We start from the raw sequence: 19,960 nt of genomic DNA on the forward strand, positions 1-19,960 counted from the left end.
GAGTGCTTGAAGCTGTGGCTGTGCTAATCAGATGGCAGGGACTCCATGTGTCCCCTGTTTTCTGGTTTACCCAAAAGCCTATAGAATTCTGGCCTCTGATACCAGAAACAGTCTTTGAACTTTTTGAATTTATCAGATAGGGCATTCAAAAGTTACTGCATTACAGACTGATACAAAAATGCTATCAAGTGGATAGTAAGGTCTTCACAAGCTCGGCCAAAAAATTTAGCATCTCGTGTCAAATCTTTTTTTCATGGCCTTATTTTAACAGTGGAATAACACAGACTCTTCAGACTTCCCATATAGTTAAATGATAGAAATATTTTGTTTTAGACTACTTTTAAATATTTTTTTAAAGGATTAATAGTATTTTTTCCCTGTATTCTTACCCTGGTTTGAGGATCGCACTGGGGCTGAGACATGATATGTGTCTAGAATGATGCCTACAGTGAAGCAGCACATGTTCAGAGGCAGAAACTTAGAAGCCTATGGAATTTTTACAGCTGAAAATTTACATGTTGGTTGAGTTTAGTCAGGCAGCAGCTGAGTGGCGGTTTTGTGGATCTCAGTGGTGCTTACATTGAGACTGAGACACCTAAGTCCCTTTGTTGATATGGCCCCATTGATATTTGTTGCCTGTATTTGTTGCAGGCACTGTGAAGAATTATTTTGTTGTGATTTACTATTGCCCATGTTGATATTGACCTAAATGTTTTTCATTCTTTTGATTGTGATAGACAAGTTTTGGGGACCTTTGCCTGTGTTTTTAGTTTATACTAGGTACGCCAATTAAATTCTGGACCTTAGTACCTTAAGAGTTACAGAAGGGACTTTCAAAAATGTTTGGTATGAGCTGAGCTCTGCTCCCAGTGAAGTCAATGGCAAAATTCCATTGACTTCAGTAGGGCCAGGATATCACCCTGGGAGTTTTACCATTGACTGTAAATGGAGCAGCGTTAGACCAATGCTGAATACTTCTAAAAATCTTACCGTGTGTGCATCCCACCCTTAGGTGCCCAAATATGGGCTTAAGAGCCTAACTTTAGACTCCTATCCTTGAACTTTTTGGTCTATGTGCATAAAAGAGTTTACAGTAATTTTGTTTATGTGCTAAAGGTCTAAATAACTTCTAATTATTAAAAATGAAGAAAATTTATTTTAGTATCAAGATTTTATGCCATTAAGAGAAAAAATTCAAAAAATACAGTTTTTACCCCCTGATGCGTATGCTTAATTATAAGTAGTCCCATTGAAGTCAATGGGATGATACATGTAACTAAAGTTATGTACCCACTTAAGTGTTTGCAGACAGCCTCCTACTAGTGGCATTAAAACAAACAATATTTATAATTTAGTGTATATTATAAATTTTAATCTAAAGATGCTATAGAGCAGTTTTTCAAATTAGTTTTAGAAAGACTGAACCTGATTTAAATCAATTATTGCGGGGGGGAATCAAGTGATTTCAATTGGTTTGTTTTAAATTGCTCCATCCAGAAAGGTACACTTTCAAGAGTAGGATGGAATTACATACATATAAATTCATGTTTTTGCCCTTCTCTTTCTGTGATTTAGGCCTCAGGTAAGAAAACAGTACCTAATTCTGCCTTGTGGTCCATGTACCTTTCTAGTACTGCTAAAATATAGCAATCAGCATACAATTCAATTTCAAGATTTACAGTTGATTGCCTTTTTGTGGCCATAATACTTAAAATAGAAGTTGTTCTAGAGTTTTTTTTTTACTTTTTGAAGCAAAACAAACTGCAGAAAAAACAGAATGGAATGACTGTGACAACCTGGAAAAGGAACCAGGAGTTTGTATTTTATTTATTTTCTGGAAGCATCATGACATTGAGGAATATATGGGGAAAAGAGTGATTCTTTTGTGAGTTTTTTTTTCTTGGATAATTGATGAAAATCTCATTTGATTTTTTTAATCTCTCTCTCCCCTCCGCCCCCCCCCCCACCAAAATGTACTTTTACAGAAGCATAAGATAGATCTTTTCTACAAACTGCGCCATGTGATGAATGAACTCATTGACCTGCGTAGACAGCTGCTGTCAGGTCACTTGACACAAGATCAGGTGCGAGAGGTCAAGAGACACCTTACAGTGCGACTGGACTGGGGTAATGAGTAAGTACAAGTACCATCCAAGTGCCATCTGTTTTAATTAAAATGGAATGTTTTTTGTGTAATGGAATTTGCAAACAGTTGAACTATCTTCAAGTTGTTGGCAACTGAAACCAAATATCACTTTTTACATTCTGAGTTGATGGCGTACCTCCTCCCCCATAGATATACATACAGTAATTAAAAATTCTAAAAATGTATGATTTGCTTCTATTATTAATTCCTTTCTGAAGGAGTCTGTATTTTTCAATGTGTTTTAGGCCTTTTCGTTTAAGTTGTACAGTGAATATTAACTCTGAGGTATTCTATACATTGTAATTTATCTACATTATTATTATTATTACCATTTTGCCATTTGAAAAATTGTTACTGTCAGTGGAACAGCTGTACATTTGGGTGACACTGTAGAATAGCCAGAACTGGCACTGTCTGATCAAATGATTAACACTGTGGAGCTGAGGCTTATAGTATTCAGATTTAATTTTGTTTTAGGTCTTGTAATCTGTATAATTCTCTGCTGATGCTTTCTCAGATTTTGTGCCCAGATTTTGATGATCAGTCCTGTTGTAAAGAGGTGGCCATTTGAATCTTCTTTTTATGGAGCCAAAGGTATTTACAGTAATTTAGAGTTGAATATGGAATTATAATTAATTACTTAACAAAAAAACTAGCCCTATCCCAGAATCGACTCTTGGAAAACAACAAGGAAAAAGCTTGGCTTGCCTAGTTCTAAGGCCAAGTTCCGTGAACAGATATGTTATGCGTGGCATGCACATGACCTTTTCAGAGGAAATGTCACCCCCTTAGGCTTACAACAACCTTTCTTCAACCAGGATGATGGATAAGTTATAATTAAAGTACAGAGTAAAATTCTGTGTAAGTTACCAAAAACAGAAAAAAAATCAAATTTTCCTCCCTAACTTATTCTAGTCGTGTCCACATTCCTTGAACACCTGTGTCAGGACTCCCATGGAGAAGAGTACAGGAATGAACTGTCAAAAACTCAGCTGGCCTCTCTTCTTAAATTAATATATTAGTCTCTTCTTAGCTGAAAAAGAGGCTCTGAAAGATGTAGACTAACGGAATTACTTAAGTGATTGTCTTGCATTTTAACTCCCACTAATGTAAATGGAACCCAATAACCATCATGATGCTTTGGGATTCAACCCAGACTAGTAAAGGGTTGTTTCACCATCTGCCCAGCAAATCTAGATGCCTTAAATGGTCTTGCTGTGGCTCACAGCCCTGACAACAACAGCCAGCAGACAAGCATGCAGGTCACACCCTGGTTTCCATTGCTCAGTTACTTTTGCAGAGTGACCCAACACCCTCCCAGTTCCGAATATCCCCAAAATCATCTGCTAATGTGGCAATCTGCTGAGGTTCTCAGAAATGCGAACTCCTGTGTTATTCCTCTCAGCCTCAGTAAGTGAGAGTTTTGCTACTGCTAAGTTGTGTGACAAGTCCCTGACAGACCAACTTGTCTGTCTTGCCAGTAAACTCTTCAGGACACACCTTGTCTTGTATGTAACAAACAGTGAATCCCCAGCTCCCGAGTTCCCCAGAGACGTCTCCATGCCATGCCCAGCCCTCTCCTGGAACACTCTCAGAAGTTAATAAGTTTGCTACTCCTTTAAAGAAACTGTGCACTGCAGTTCATTAATTTAATTAGAGTTTGACAACTCTCTTATTTCAATCATAGCACAGAATTGGTTTTTAGTAAAAGTAAAACAAGTTTATTTAACAAAAGGACATAGGATTAAGTGATACCAAGTAAAAGGAATAAAGATAAAAAGGGTTAAATGCAAACAAAAGTAAAAATACATTTCTAAGGCTAAAACTTAATTTCAGCAAATTACAGTCTTTGCCTAAGCAGGTTTCTCACCTAAACTCAGTTCCCAAAGACTTCAACCCACTTGTTTGAAGGATCCAACATTCCATATTCAAGAGCTCTGGTCCCTTTAATTTCCCAAATGATGGATAATTATGAGGGTTCTCTCCCCATTCTTTTTAAAGTCCAGTAAACCTTTAAAATGTATTATTTGACAAGTAAGCCCAAACAAAGCTTCTCTCTCCTCCTGGGATGTAGATGCCATGATGTCTTCCTAAAGTTCATTGTCCCTACTTCAAGAGGCAGGAAGGCTTTCTGTTGTTCTTCCCTGCCTGTTGACTTCCTATCATATGGAAATGGGGCTTCCATTGTTTTGATTCCATAATGCTTAATTTACATTGGAGACAGATAGGTAGCTGTCTTCCCTCCTGTTAGGGAGAAAAACCTATGCATTTGGTCACAGACTTTAAAGCATATCATCAGTGAGTATGCATAATTCCTCATATAGTGTTAATGCATATGTTTCACAATGAAATGAATCACCAGTGTGATAAAAGACCTTGATACACTTTTATAATACAGTAATATTGTATACAAACAGTTGATTTAATTGTATCTTTGAGGTTCAGCCCCCCTGTCTTTAATAGTTATAGTTTCCCCCACTTGCTGGTTTGATGGCTTTGTTTACCTTGCATGTAAATGCAATTTCATTGACTCTGCGTGGTGATCAGGGTGGTCAAACAAGTACACATTTCTTTGTCTAGGGCATACTGTACTTATGCATTGCTTGCCAAATACATTTTAAGAACATAATTCTAGAATATCCATAACGAGGGGTGAAAGTAATATAAAATTTTTACTGGTACGGCCCTTTTAAATCGCCGGCCCTGGGGCAGCTGCCTCTTTTGAGCCCCTGCTGTTGGCGGCCTGGGGGGGGAGGGTGGGAAAAAGGGGCAATATCGTTAAAGCGCTACCAGCAGGGCCGCTCATGGAGGGGGGAGCAAAAGGGGCAGTGACGTTAAAGCTCTGCCACAGCAAAGGACCCTCCTTAAAGTGCTGCCACAGCAGCGCTTTAATGTCGGCTGCGTACGGGCCGGTACCATCTTCTTACCGGTACATTGCACCGGCCCTTACTGGCCCACTTTCACCCCGTCCATAACACTTTTTGTACACATCTTGTATATACCTTACACAAGAACATTAATGATCAGTGAGTTATTAGTTTCCCAGTGATATATTGCATACCACTTTTTGGGTATATGTCATGACAACAGTGTGTTAAGTGCTGTGGGTATGTCAGGCCTGACAAGAGTTGTTGACACAGAATAGTGAACCTCCAAAGGGCCTCTGTGTCACAACCATACAGAAGCTTTATCCCTAGATATTTTTGCTGAGAGAGGCAGCAGACAGAGTGAGCAAGAGGAAGTGAGAGAGGGAGTACTGAGAAGAAAGGAATTTGGACTAAATGGTAGTTCAGCACTGACGGGAGTAGGTTGCTCAATTAGTTGTTAGTGGACCAAAGAGGAGAAGTTCTGTTAAATAAATAATACAATAAATAAGTGTAAAACTTCAAGATAAAACCCATTACCCAACCACCTTATAGAAATGAGCAATTGAGGTAAATGATGGTTAAATGTAACATCTGTTAGGTAAACCAGTAATACAGTGGTATTCTGTTTACGGTGGTAGAGAAAGACAGAACTTATACTGTGCTAGAGAAAGAGATGGGTTGAAATCACCGAGGCAGAAATAGAACAGGATATTAGATAAAAGTAGGCATATGGTATAGTGCGTGTGTGTCTGTGTATGTAAAAATCTGTATACTTGTGTGAGAAACATAATAGAAAAATAAATGAGCTGTACTGGGATAAAAGACATGTCTGAGGTATGGTTGGATGAAAAAAATCAATGGGCTATTGTAATACCAGGCCGTAGACTATATAGGAAGAATGGATTAGGTTATAGAGATAAGAGCATAGCACTGTATCTAAAAGATGCCATAAAATTTAATTAGATACAGTTTCTGAGTAGGGAGGATGATACAGTAGAATCCATATAAATTCAAATCCCATGTCACAATAATACAAATATATTAATAGAGTTATACAATGAGTCTCCAGATAAGGAAAAGTATGTTCAGCATATAATGTTGAGGGAGATCAAAGAGCCAACTAAAGAAAATAAAACAGTAATAATGAGTGCCTTCAAGTATCCACATACATATAGGTCACGTTGGGGGACAGTTTAGAGAAACAACTTCAGAATTTGCTTCTGGGAATAGCTAGCGCTATGGCAAACAAGAGGAGAAGCTATCCTCAACTTAGTCCCTGGAAACACTCAGAAGTTGTTTCAATAATGACGATAGTAACAGCAACAGTAATCACAATATTATTAAGTTGTTTATACTGCCAGGTGACAGGGAAGAGCTGCAAGGGTTTCAGAAATCAGTGCACATAGTCTTGGTCTCCAAGACACCATGAGAACTGGTGTTTGGGAGCAACATCTTTTTCTGCAATCTCCACCCTTAGGGTATGTCTACACTACGGAATAAGGTTGAATTTATAGAAGTCGGTTTTTTAGAAATCGGTTTTATATATTCGAGTGTGTGTGTCCCCACAGAAAATGCTCTAAGTGCATTAACTCGGCGGAGTGCTTCCACAGTACCGAGGCTAGAGTCGACTTCCGGAGCGTTGCACTGTGGGTAGCTATCCCACAATTCCCGCAGTCTCCGCTGCCCATTGGAATTCTGGGTTGAGATCCCAATGCCTGATGGGGCTAAAACATTGTCGCGGGTGGTTCTGGGTACATATCATCAGGCCCCCATTCCCTCCCTCCCTCCGTGAAAGCAAGGGCAGACAATCATTTCGCGCCTTTTTTCCTGAGTTACCTGTGCAGACGCCATACCACTGCAAGCATGGAGCCCGCTCAGGTAACCGTCACCCTATGTCTCCTGGGTGCTGGCAGACGCGGTACGGCATTGCTACACAGTAGTAGCAACCCCTTGCCTTCTGGCAGCAGAGTGTACAGTATGACTGGTAGCCGTCATCGTCATGTCTGAGGTGCTCCTGGTCGCCTCTGTGAGGTCGATCAGGAGCGCCTGGGCAGACATGGGCGCAGGGACTAAATTTGGAGTGACTTGAGCAGGTCATTCTCTTTAGTCCTGCAGTCAGTCCTATTGAACCGTCTTATGGTGAGCGGGCAGGCGATACGGACTGCTAGCAGTCGTACTGTATCATCTTCTGCCGAGCAGCCATGAGATGTGGATGGCATGCAGTCCTTCTGCACCGTCTGCTGCCAGCCAAAGATGTAAAAGATAGATGGAGTGGGTCAGAACAAGAAATAGACCAGATTTGTTTTGTACTCATTTGCCTCCTCCCCTGTCTAGATCCCCTTGCCTTGTGGCAGCAGACGGTACAGTACGACTGGTAGCCGTCATCGTCATGTCCGAGGTGCTCCTGGCCACGTCGGCTGGGAGCGCCTGGGCAGACATGGGTGCAGGGACTAAATTTGGAGTGACTTGACCAGGTCGTTCTCTTTAGTCCTGCAGTCAGTCCTATTGAACCGTCTTATGGTGAGCAGGCAGGCGATACGGACTGCTAGCAGTCGTACTGTGCCATCTTCTGCCAAGCAGCCATGAGATGTGGATGGCATGCAGTCCTTCTGCACCGTCTGCTGCCAGCCAAAGATGTAAAAGATAGATGGAGTGGATCAAAACAAGAAATAGACCAGATTTGTTTTGTACTCATTTGCTTCCCCCCCTCCCCTGTCTAGGGGACTCATTCTTCTAGATCACACTGCAGTCACTCACAGAGAAGGTGCAGCGAGGTAAATCTAGCCATGTATCAATCAGAGGCCAGGCTAACCTCCTTGTTCCAATAACGACAATAACTTAGGTGCACCATTTCTTATTGGAACCCTCCGTGAAGTCCTGCCTGAAATACTCCTTGATGTAAAGCCACCCGCTTTGTTGATTTTAGCTCCCTGAAGCCAACCCTGTAAGCGCCCCTCCCAGCGTCAGAGCAACGGCAAACAATCGGGCATCTGAGAGTGCTGTCCAGAGCAGTCACAATGGAGCACTCTGATGGGGCTAAAACATTGTCGCGGGTGGTTCTGGGTACGTATCGTCAGGCCCCCGTTCCCTCCCTCCCTCCCTCCGTGAAAGCAAGGGCAGACAATCATTTCACGCCTTTTTTCCTGAGTTACCTGTGCAGACGCCATACCACGGCAAGCATGGAGCCCACTCAGGTAACCGTCACCCTATGTCTCCTGGGTGCTGGCAGATGCGGTACGGCTTTGCTGCTCAGTAGCAGCAACCCATTGCCTTCTGGCAGCAGACGGTGCAATACGACTGGTAGTCGTCCTCGTCGTGTCCGAGGTGCTCCTGGCCACGTCGGCTGGGAGCGCCTGGGCAGACATGGGCGCAGGGACTAAATTTGGAGTGACTTGAGCAGGTCATTCTCTTTAGTCCTGCAGTCAGTCCTATTGAACCGTCTTATGGTGAGCGGGCAGGCGATACGGACTGCTAGCAGTCGTACTGTACCATCTTCTGCCAGGCAGGCAAGAGATGAGGATTGCTAGCAGTCGTATTGTACCATCTTCTGCCAGGCAGGCAAGAGATGAAGATGGCTAGCAGTCGTACTGTACCATCTTCTGCCGAGCAGCCATGAGATGTGGATGGCATGCAGTCCTTCTGCACCGTCTGCTGCCAGCCAAAGATGTAAAAGATAGATGGAGTGGGTCAGAACAAGAAATAGACCAGATTTGTTTTGTACTCATTTGCCTCCTCCCCTGTCTAGGGGACTCATTCCTCTAGATCACACTGCAGTCACTCACAGAGAAGGTGCAGCGAGGTAAATCTAGCCGTGTATCAATCAGAGGCCAGGCTTACCTCCTTGTTCCAATAAGAACGATAACTTAGGTGCACCATTTCTTATTGGAACCCTCCGTGCAGTCCTGCCTGAAATACTCCTTGATGTACAGGCACCCCCTTTGTTGATTTTAGCTCCCTGAAGCCAACCCTGTAAGCCGTGTCGTCAGTCGCCCCTCCCTCCGTCAGAGCAACGGCAGACAATCGTTCCGCGCCTTTTTTCTGTGCGGACGCCATACCAAGGCAAGCATGGAGGCCGCTCAGCTCACTTTGGCAATTAGGAGCACATTAAACACCACACGCATTATCCAGCAGTATATGCAGCACCAGAACATGGCAAAGCGATACCGGGCGAGGAGGCAACGTCAGCACGGTCACGTGAGTGATCAGGACATGGACACAGATTTCTCTGAAAGCATGGGCCCTGCCAATGCATGCATCATGGTGCTAATGGGGCAGGTTCATGCTGTGGAACGCCGATTTTGGGCTCGGGAAACAAGCACAGACTGGTGGGACCGCATAGTGTTGCAGGTCTGGGACGATTCCCAGTGGCTGCGAAACTTTCGCATGCGTAAGGGCACTTTCATGGAACTTTGTGACTTGCTTTCCCCTGCCCTGAAGCGCATGAATATCAAGATGAGAGCAGCCCTCACAGTTGAGAAGCGAGTGGCGATAGCCCTGTGGAAGCTTGCAACGCCAGACAGCTACCGGTCAGTTGGGAATCAATTTGGAGTGGGCAAATCTACTGTGGGGGCTGCTGTGATGCAAGTAGCCCACGCAATCAAAGATCTGCTGATATCAAGGGTAGTGACCCTGGGAAATGTGCAGGTCATAGTGGATGGCTTTGCTGCAATGGGATTCCCTAACTGTGGTGGGGCTATAGACGGAACCCATATCCCTATCTTGGCACCGGAGCACCAAGCCGCCGAGTACATAAACCGCAAGGGGTACTTTTCGAGAGTGCTGCAAGCTCTGGTGGATCACAAGGGACGTTTCACCAACATCAACGTGGGATGGCCGGGAAAGGTGCATGATGCTCGCATCTTCAGGAACTCTGGTCTGTTTCAAAAGCTGCAGGAAGGGACTTTATTCCCAGACCAGAAAATAACTGTTGGGGATGTTGAAATGCCTATATGTATCCCTGGGGACCCAGCCTACCCCTTAATGCCATGGCTCATGAAGCCGTACACAGGCAGCCTGGACAGTAGTCAGGAGCTGTTCAACTACAGGCTGAGCAAGTGCAGAATGGTGGTAGAATGTGCATTTGGACGTTTAAAGGCGCGTTGGCGCAGTTTACTGACTCGCTTAGACCTCAGCGAAACCAATATTCCCACTGTTATTACTGCTTGCTGTGTGCTCCACAATATCTGTGAGAGTAAGGGGGAGACGTTTATGGCGGGGTGGGAGGTTGAGGCAAATCGCCTGGCTGCTGGTTACGCGCAGCCAGACACCAGGGCGGTTAGAAGAGCACAGGAGGGCGCGGTACGCATCAGAGAAGCTTTGAAAACCAGTTTCATGACTGGCCAGGCTACGGTGTGAAAGTTCTGTTTGTTTCTCCTTGATGAAACCCCCCGCCCCTTGGTTCACTCTACTTCCCTGTAAGCTAACCACCCGCCCCTCCTCCCTTTAATCACCGCTTGCAGAGGCAATAAAGTCATTGTTGCTTCACATTCATGCATTCTTTATTCATTCATCACACAAATAGGGGGATGACTACCAAGGTATCCCAGGAGGGGTGGTGGAGGAGGGAAGGAAAATGCCACACAGCACTGTAAGCACAGCACTTTAAAAGTTTACAACTTTAAAATTTATTGAATGACAGCCTTCTTTTTTTTGGGCAATCCTCTGTGGTGGAGTGGCTGGTTGGCCGGAGGCCCCCCCACCGCGTTCTTGGGCGTCTGGGTGTGGAGGCTATGGAACTTGGGGAGGAGGGTGGTTGGTTACAGAGGGGCAGCAGTGGCAGTCTGTGCTCCAGCTGCCTTTGCTGCAGCTCAACCATACACTGGAGCATACTGGTTTGGTCCTGCAGCAGCCTCAGCATTGAATCCTGCCTCCTCTCATCACGCTGCCGCCACATTTGAGCTTCAGCCCTGTCTTCAGCCCGCCACTTACTCTCTTCAGTCCGCCACTTACTCTCTTCAGCCCGCCACCTCTCCTCCTGGTCATTTTGTGCTTTCCTGCACTCCTACATTATTTGCCTCCACGCATTCGTCTGTGCTCTGTCAGTGTGGGAGGACAGCATGAGCTCGGAGAACATTTCATCGCGAGTGCGTTTTTTTTTCTTTCTAAGCTTCACTAGCCTCTGGGAAGGAGAAGATCCTGTGATCATTGAAACACATGCAGCTGGTGGAGAAAAAAAAAAGGGACAGCGGTATTTAAAAAGACACATTTTATAAAACAGTGGCTACACTCTTTCAGGGTAAACCTTGCTGTTAACATTACATACATAGCACATGTGCTTTCGTTACAAGGTCGCATTTTGCCTCCTCCCACCGCGTGACTACCACCTCAACCTTCCCCCCTCTCTGTGGCTAACAGCGGGGAATATTTCTGTTTAGCCACAGGCAAACAGCCCAGCAGGAATGGGCTCCTCTGAGTGTCCCCTGAAGAAAAGCACTCTATTTCAACCAGGTGACCATGAATTATATCTCACTCTCCTGAGGATAACACAGAGAGATAAAGAACGGATGTTGTTTGAATGCCAGCAAACATACACTGCAATGCTTTGTTCTACAATGATTCCCGAGTACGTGTTACTGGCCTGGAGTGGTAAAGTGTCCTACCATGAAGGACGCAATAAGGCTGCCCTCCCCAGAAATCTTTTGCAAAGGCTTTAGGACTCCATCTAGGAGAACCACAAATGCCAGGGCAAAGTAATCCTTTCACATGCTTGCTTTTAAACCATGTATAGTATTTTAAAAGGTACACTCACCAGAGGTCCCTTCTCCGCCTGCTGGGTCCAGGAGGCAGCCTTGGGTGGGTTCGGGGGGTACTGGCTCCAGGTCTAGGGTGAGAAACAGTTCCTGGCTGTCGGGAAAACCGGTTTCTCCGCTTGCTTGCTGTGAGCTATCTACAACCTCCTCCTCCTCATCATCATCTTCTTCGTCCCCAAAACCTGCTTCCGTATTGCCTCCATCTCCATTGAAGGAGTCAAACAACACGGCTGGGGTAGTGGTGGCTGAACCCCCTAAAATGGCATGCAGCTCATCATAGAAGCGGCATGTTTGGGGCTCTGACCCAGAGCGGCTGTTCGCCTCTCTGGTTTTCTGGTAGGCTTGCCTCAGCTCCTTCAGTTTCACGCGGCACTGCTTCGGGTCCCGGTTATGGCCTCTGTCCTTCATGCCCTGGGAGATTTTCACAAAGGTTTTGGCATTTCGAAAACTGGAACGGAGTTCTGATAGCACGGATTCCTCTCCCCAAACAGCGATCAGATCCCGTACCTCCCGTTCGGTCCATGCTGGAGCTCTTTTGTGATTCTGGGACTCCATCATGGTCACCTGTGCTGATGAGCTCTGCATGGTCACCTGCAGCTTGCCACGCTGGCCAAACAGGAAATGAGATTCAAAAGTTCGCAGTTCTTTTCCCGTCTACCTGGCCAATGCATCTGAGTTGAGAGTGCTGTCCAGAGCGGTCAGAATGGAGCACTCTGGGATAGCTCCCGGAGGCCAATACCATCGAATTGTGTGCACAGTACCCCAAATTCGAGCCGGGAACGTCGATTTAAGCGCTAATCCACTTGTCAGGGGTGGAGTAAGGAAATCGATTTTAAGAGCCCTTTAAGTCGAAATAAAGGGCTTCATTGTGTGGACGGGTGCAGGTTTACAGCGATTTAACGCTGCTAAATTCGACCTAAAGTCCTAGTGTAGACCAGGGCAAAGTCTTTCTTCCTGCTTGAGTAAATCAAATCTTAAAGCTAAAACATTTATTTATACTGCAACACTGCAGTCACCTTTTGGCATTGTATTTTATCAGGTGACTGAAGAGATAGTCAATGATCTTATGTACCACAAGAGGGCTCTTCTCCTGACCAAACTTCTGTAAAGATACAGAGCACTACTTACCTCAAACATAGAAACTGTCATCTATTCCAGTAGCAAATTATAGGCAAGATTAAAAAACACAATGGTTCTGCAATTTCATTCCATGCACAGCATGGACAAGGCAAGTCTATCATTGTTCAGTGCAGCACAAAAGCATTAGTTGGTGCTATTCAAACTGCTAGTAATCTGAAGCAGGAACTTAAGTCATCCAAACGTTTAGAGGGTGTTTTTCAGGTGGCTGAGCCTGAAGAACAGCTTTCAAATGAACAAGTGGTTTTATGTCATGCTGCTTCAATCCTTTGTTCTGAAATAGCCAAAATGAAAGTCTCAGAATATTATCAAAAGCCAGATTATTGTAGTTTACAGAGGTCAGCTACTTTTGTACCCCAGTTGGTACAAGGAGTTTGTCCTTTGGTTGATAGACAAAGAGGCATATAATTCATCCAGCAATTAGTATCATCCTTCAGAAGGCATTCAAAGAGGGTGTCTCTCAATTGTGGAGTCCATAGTATTTAACAGTTCCAAAGTTATCACACCACTGTATATAAATCCTGCTGCACAGCTACACCATGAGTTTGTCGCACAATTTAACTGACTTACTACACTATCATGGATTCTGCATTAATTATGATTAGCTGAGGCGGTTCCTTGCTAGCGCAGGAAAAAACTGATGTAGAAAGACTCCAGGGAGGTATGGTCATTCCAAATGGAATTGTACCATTTAACGCGTGTGAAAATCTCATCCATGAAGAAAATGATAATATAGACATCAACATAGAGACCATTTATGGAAAGAATGCCTTCCGTTCAATGGCTAGAGTGGTATTTCATGAACAATCTGCAGATAGTCCAGCATCACAAGAAATATCACTGAAGCATGGGAATCGGAGTCTCTAATGTAGTGCGCCATTTGAAAAACCTAGAATACATCCAGAACTGATTGACCATGAAAAAGTACTTGAGAAAATAAACTCTTGTCACCTGCAAATGAGGGCTGTCCAAGAACTCTCCTGGTGTCTTTTTAGCACTGCTGCATTTTGATGTCCTAACAATACTAAATGTCACTGCTGTTGTTCACCCTCAGGTGATTCTATTTTGGACTGGTTTCAACCAAAAGCTTGCAACAAAGAAGAGCACCTACACAGCAGTTACATATGTAACTATTGTGGGTGCCAAACCAGCTGATATGGCCACATTGTATACTACACTGCTGAAATATAAGGAAATGTCAGGACCTCTAGGACAGCAGCATGCTATTTAGACCATGGATAAGAAACCTTATGCTGTTGCACAGCAAGTGAAGTAGACTCTCCAAAGTGAACGTGGTGCCAGTGTGATTTGCATTGTGTGGGTCATTTTCACACCGTTTGCTGTTTTATTGTATGTATTGGAAAATTTTGGGGAGATGCAGGTTTGCTAGACTTTCTTGTTGATTCTGATATGCATGTATCTTGTACTGCAGCTCAAATGCTTGCTGGTAAACAATTGTGTTGTGCGCCATATGGCTTGACTTTAGCATTCGTGGCCCTGAATGCTCTGAAACTTTATTCATTTGTTCAATGTGTGAGCAGGGAGAGGTACTCTTGTAGTTCCAGCATTTGTCTGCTAAATGTTGGCTGGCACTCAAAAGGTGTTTAAGTTTGAGGATACTGACTCCTTAAAGAGTTTGATGATGATGTAACTGAGTAAATGCTACTACTACTGGAGGAATTTCAGACACGGGAGCATGCCTAGTCTTCTACATTCAAGTTCTGGGATCATTTTCTCCAGGTTATGCATATCTAAATGTCCTTGCAGAGTGATGGTGATTGGAAACTTCACCTGCAAACAGCGTGTCATGCTTCCGTAATTCTTTACTACAGCTAGGCCCAGTTATCCCTGGTGGATATCAATCTACATTTGTGATATGTTAAATCTCTCTGAAAAAATAAACAGTGCCTTTGAATCAAGGGAATTTGCCGTGTGTCAGGTTACTAGTTCTTTTATTGGAATGTGCCATCGAAGACTCAAAGGACAGTAATGGGATTGTAGGACTGACAAGAAAGAAGCTAGCCCTTGTCAGATGGACCCTCAAAAGACAGGTCCTGAGTGAATATGCAAAAGATATGAGAGAAAGATTTGACCTAACAAGAAATAGTGAAGACAAAGTCCACAAACAAATCCTTGCCTCTGCACTGAAATGGATGAAGAGTGTGTTACAGCATTTACTAACCATGTCATCAAAAATATGAAAAACCCAGTTGACCCTGAATCATATTCAGAGATGCTTATCAATCTAGCAATTGGACTTCAGGGAACATTAGATGTACAAAAAATAGCAGATGTTGGCATGGAAGAAATGGAAAGATTTGTGAGAGGTCCTTTTGATTTGGATGGGACATGAAGCTTCTTCAACCTAGTCAAGAAATCTGGCTTCAAAACATTTGCTGACCTGGCAAGAAGACCCAATTTAAGTCTGTCAAGGGAGGGACAATTACAGCAGCTGAGTCCTGAAATGGTTTTCCCTAGAACCCTGTCCGTAGCAAAATGCAGAGATGATGTTTCAATGCACACGCATTAACAAGATGTGACTCTGTGTCATCCCTATTTGGTACTGGAGAGAAAAAAATCTGAGTTTGATATTGTCATAGTAAAGGAAGCTTACTGCCTCAGAGATCTTGCCAAATTAGGAGAGAATGATGGACAAGCTGCAATTTCTTCAGCAAGGAAGTTGGTAGCAGTGATGCATGACCAGAGTGAGAGAGAAAAAAGGAGAACCACAAATACCAGAAAGAAAAGGAGTACTTGTGGCACCTTAGAGACTAACCAATTTATTTGAGCATAAGCTTTCGTGAGCTAGAGCTCACTTCATCGGGTGCTCACGAAAGCTTATGCTCAAATAAATTGGTTAGTCTCTAAGGTGCCACAAGTACTCCTTTTCTTTTTGCAAATACAGACTAACATGGCTGTTACTCTGAAACAAATACCAGAATTGCTTGTACCTTAATCTGGCCATCAAAAAGGTCAAATCACAGGCCAAACTCCCACCATGTGAGAACAGTTTTGAAGAGCGTATCAAAAAAGCATCTTGACAAACAGAGATTTGGATGTCTTTGCACATAGGTAAATCAGATATTAGATCACCATTGCAATATGGATGGAAAAATGTGGCTGATGAACTAAGTCCTGTATTCTTCAAGGGCTGAATGGCATCTGAGCTTCTACAAGACCTCATTTGTACTGTACAGGGCACTGTACAGTCAACTGTATCTGTAGTCTGAACAATCTTCCCTGCAGAGAATTGTATATATGACAAGATAATGAAGGCTGTGGTAACCCATGTGCTCTTGACAGAGATTAAAATGATGAATAATAATATGATGATGATAACTAGAAATGTTACAAGTGGTATTACATTTCAATGATACTGCCACAAATTTTTATTATTAGATTTTGTTTTACCCTTTAGATTGTTGTGATGGTTTGAGGTCACAAAGAAATCCAATTTTATGTCTTGAAATAATATGTAGAGTCATTAACAAACAGAAATGAATGCAAATATTTCAGAGTGGTCCTTTTAGCATGTTGGTGTATGTAACGGTGCGAGACTCACCCCTGCAGCGCCTCCTGCTGATCTCTCAGGGAATTAGCTCTTCCAGCCTCTGGAGAGCCCTCTGCAGGCCAGTGTCCTGCTTGCCGATGAGCCTGAGTCCCTCCTGGACCCTGGTGCCCCTTTCTCTGGGGTGCTGCCCCCTGGCAGGACCCCCGCAGATCTGGGTCTCTCCTCCCAGTGGAACTCCCACCCCCACCTCACCTCAGTCTTTGGCTACTGCCAGTCACCACTGAGCCCCCACACACTGGGGCAGACTGTAGTGTGTAAGCCAATCATCACAGGCAAGGGGGGTTTGGACCTGCTGCCTCTGCCTACCCGTGGGCTGCCCCCTGCAGCCCCAGTACCCTTTTTGGCCTTCCACTAGGCCTGCAGCTGGGGGTGTCCAGGCCGGCTCCCCAGCTTCCTTGGCCTTCCCCCAGCCCTGCTCTACCTCAGGTACTCTGGTACACTCCCCAGCAGCCAGGCCCATCTCCCTGCACAGCTAGCGGAGACTGTCTGTCTGTTCCTGACCCACTGCCCTCTTATAAGGACCAGCTGAGCCCTGATTGAGGCGGGGCCACAGCTGAGCCTGCTTCCCCAGATCAGCCTGGGAACTGCTGGTTCCCAACCACAACCCTTTCCTGGGCTGTTTTAAGCCCTTTAAGTCCGGAGTGGGTGACCATCCCACTACAGTGTCATTGTTCATCTCCATTTCTGTGGTAAAGGCACCACTTGACAGCTCCATATCATGTCTCTCTCTTTAAGTAGACATAAGCTTTCAAATGATGTCCATGTGTTTAGAGAGGGTATATTAAGTCAATCAGTAGGTAATGTCTGCCACTCACCTACTTTGTCTGGAAAATTCCAGTATCTTCATGCAAAACATCTTCTCCCATACTAGTTTATGTAAGACATTTTGGACCATACAGTGAACACCTGTTGGCTTAGCTTCAGACATCAACATATTTCTGCAAATTATTTTCTGTGGGCATCCTCTGGTCCTTTGGCCAACTTTGCACAACTCCATGCTCTTTCCATCAGCACTTTTAGCTGTCTGTAGCAATGTCCATTTTTAATTTAGAACAGAATGTCTATTGACAGTTCATGATGGTTCTGCCCTTTAGTAGTTTTCACTATCCAGCAATATAAAAGCATTTGACTCATTTGCTTTGTCAGTCAACAGTAGTCAATCAAAACAGCTGTACACATCTCCATACCAGTGCTTGATTATTTCATATACCTCAGTGATAAGGGTGGTAAGATTACTTCCTATGTGAAACTCTCTCTGTGCAACTGCCAATCATACACTTGATCAGGTCTTAGGGCCTTATAACATTCTGGTTGGTTCACTAAAAAGGTTTACACTTCACTTTGTATTCTCAACATATCACTTGAGTGGATCAGCTTCTTTAATACAAAATGAATATTTTGTTAGCTATTACTTTTAGTCAGGGGTGAAAGTAACTTAAAGGACTTACCGGTACTCCGGAGTCCTGATGAGGGGGCTGGGCCTCAACCGAAAGAGGTGGGGCCTTTAACTCCCCAGGCACTTTAAATCAGGATTTAAAGGGCCTGGGGCTAGGGCTGTGGGAGCAGCAGCTGGGCCCTTTAAATCACCCCCTGAGCTCCCAGCTGCAGAGGCAACTGAGAGCCCTGGGGTTTGGGGGTGATTTAAAGGGGGCTATTTAAAGGGCTTGGGGCCACCGCTACCACCCCTCCCTTTAACTTGCCACCAGAGCCCCGCTGCTGCTACCCCAGGGCTCTGGCAACAAGGCTCCAGGGACAATTTAAAGGGCCCGGGCCGGATTAACTTTTTGTGGGCCTGGCGCCAAACATATATGAGGGCCCCCTGGGGAAAGAAGAGGCCAGGGGGAAGAGCACAGTGGGGCATGGTGTGTGGGGGGGAAGATTGTTCCCCAGCTGGAGCAAGGCAGGGGCCGGGGCAAGATGAGCACAGTGAGGCATGGGGGGAGAATTAGTGTCTGCTGACTGGAGCAAGGCAGGGGCTGGGGGCAAAAACACAGTGGGGCAGGAGCTAGGGTTGGTCCTTGGAGCAAGGGAGGGGCTGGGGGTAAACTGCAAGCGCAGCAGGGCTGGGGAGGGGGTAAACAGGATCCCCCACACACACCCCTGCCGACATAGAGTGGGTACCTACCTTCTCCCTGGTTCTAGCCCATTCTCTTTGTCTCTCTCTACACCAAGCTGAGGGTGGGGGTGCACTGAGAACAGGGCTGGCGATGCAGGGTCTGGGAGGGAGTTAGGGTGCAGGAGCAGGCTGGGGGTTGGGGTGCAGGGTCTGTCCAGGAGCTAGAATGAGGGAGGGGGCTCAGGGTTGGGGCAGGAGGTTTGGGTGTGGAGTGCTTACCTGGGGCAGTTCCCATTCGGTGCAAGGGGTGCAGGTGGGTATGTGGGCTGGGGGAGGGTGCAGGAGCTCCCGTTTGGTGCTCAGGGTGGGGGTGGAGTTGTGGGGGGGGTGCAGGAGTCAAGGCATGGGGTGTGGGAGGGTGCAGGAGTCAGGGCAGAGGGCTGGGGGTGTGGGCTGGGGTCGCTCCCAACTCCCTGCCCTGAGCGGCTCACAGCAGGGGGCTGGAGGGGGTATGCCGATTCCACCCCCTTCCCCAAGCCCCGCCCCCGCCTCTTCTCTGCTTCCTCATGCCAGCAAACAGCTGATCGGCAGCAGGGAGTGAGAGGGGGAGGGGGAATGCAACACACTGGGGGAAGAGGCGGGGGAGGCAGGAGCTGGGCTGCCAGCAGAGCCTGCCCTGCAGCAGAAGGACAGAGCCCCGGGAGAAGGCAGCACCAAGCTTCTGCCCCCATAGGAGAGAGCGGGGGGCGGAGAAGAACGGCCAGGGCCCCTTCCGAGTGTGGCCCCTTTAAATAGCCGCTAGAGCCCCACCGCCGCTACCCCAGGGCTCCGGCAGCGGGGCTCTGGTGGAAATTTAAAGGGCCTAGGGCTCCAGCTTACGTATCCGGGGTGTACCGGCTTACTTGCACCTTTGCTTTTAGTCATATATTTATTTGAAATAGAAAATTCAATCGACAGCATGCTCTGAACTATTTGCAGTACTTTATGATGAGGTTGACTAGGGGGTGAAAAATCCTCAAACTTGAAGGAGTCTATGACATAATGCCTGTAGGCATAGCTTTAATTTTCTGATATAGTTTCTTAAATCTGAATTGATACCTGTTAGATTTCTTTATCTATTAAAAACATTATACCTTGTCATACTGTATCAAATAGTATAGCTTGATCTATGGCATCTCTATTACCAATTTTATAGGCATAGAAGAGGAAGTTACTTCACAGCTTAGTAAGAATTTGTGGTTAGGTCTAGCTAATTAGCTGTTATAGTATAGCAACCTACATCTCCTCTGCAGTGTCTGCTCTTCTATAGCTAGATGTAAGTTTTGACAAGATTGCAGCCTGTGTGTGGATGTCTATAATATTGTTAATAAACTCCATATTTTCTGTGTCATTGCTATGAAAGGAACATTTGAAGAGGCTTCAAAATAAATCAAA

The 19,960-nt window shown here is 45.2% G+C and overlaps 2 protein-coding genes across 13 annotated transcripts in view; one reads left to right on the forward strand and one right to left on the reverse strand.

The window, feature by feature from the left end:
* Window positions 1-19,960, forward strand: part of DOCK3 (dedicator of cytokinesis 3) — a 585,316-nt gene that overhangs the window by 273,851 nt on the left and 291,505 nt on the right. For all 12 annotated transcript variants that reach the window (XM_073352483.1, XM_073352491.1, XM_073352484.1 and 9 more), the window contains one exon: window positions 1,986-2,134. In XM_073352483.1, the coding sequence (XP_073208584.1) occupies window positions 1,986-2,134 (149 nt within the window). The remainder of the gene's footprint in view (window positions 1-1,985; window positions 2,135-19,960) is intronic.
* Window positions 10,613-12,403, reverse strand: LOC140915288 (uncharacterized). Its single transcript, XM_073354870.1, has 2 exons — window positions 11,762-12,403; window positions 10,613-11,172 (listed from the first exon to the last, which is right to left on the reverse strand). The coding sequence occupies exons 1-2, from the start codon at window positions 12,345-12,347 to the stop codon at window positions 11,015-11,017; spliced, it is 744 nt and encodes a 247-aa protein (XP_073210971.1). The 5' UTR covers window positions 12,348-12,403; the 3' UTR covers window positions 10,613-11,014.

Source organism: Lepidochelys kempii, chromosome 7, assembly GCF_965140265.1.
Source record: "Lepidochelys kempii isolate rLepKem1 chromosome 7, rLepKem1.hap2, whole genome shotgun sequence".
In the NCBI taxonomy this organism is placed as follows: Eukaryota; Metazoa; Chordata; order Testudines; family Cheloniidae; genus Lepidochelys; species Lepidochelys kempii.

What these genes read in the sequence shown, in the direction of transcription:
- LOC140915288 (XM_073354870.1), bottom strand. Translation starts at nt 12,347, where the DNA reads ATGCAGAGCTCATCAGCACAGGTGACCATGATGGAGTCCCAGAATCAC. An exon ending in AGGCGGAGAAGGGACCTCTG is followed by an intron (nt 11,173 to 11,761) that starts GTGAGTGTACCT and finishes TTTCTCCACCAG; the next exon opens with CTGCATGTGTTTCAATGATC.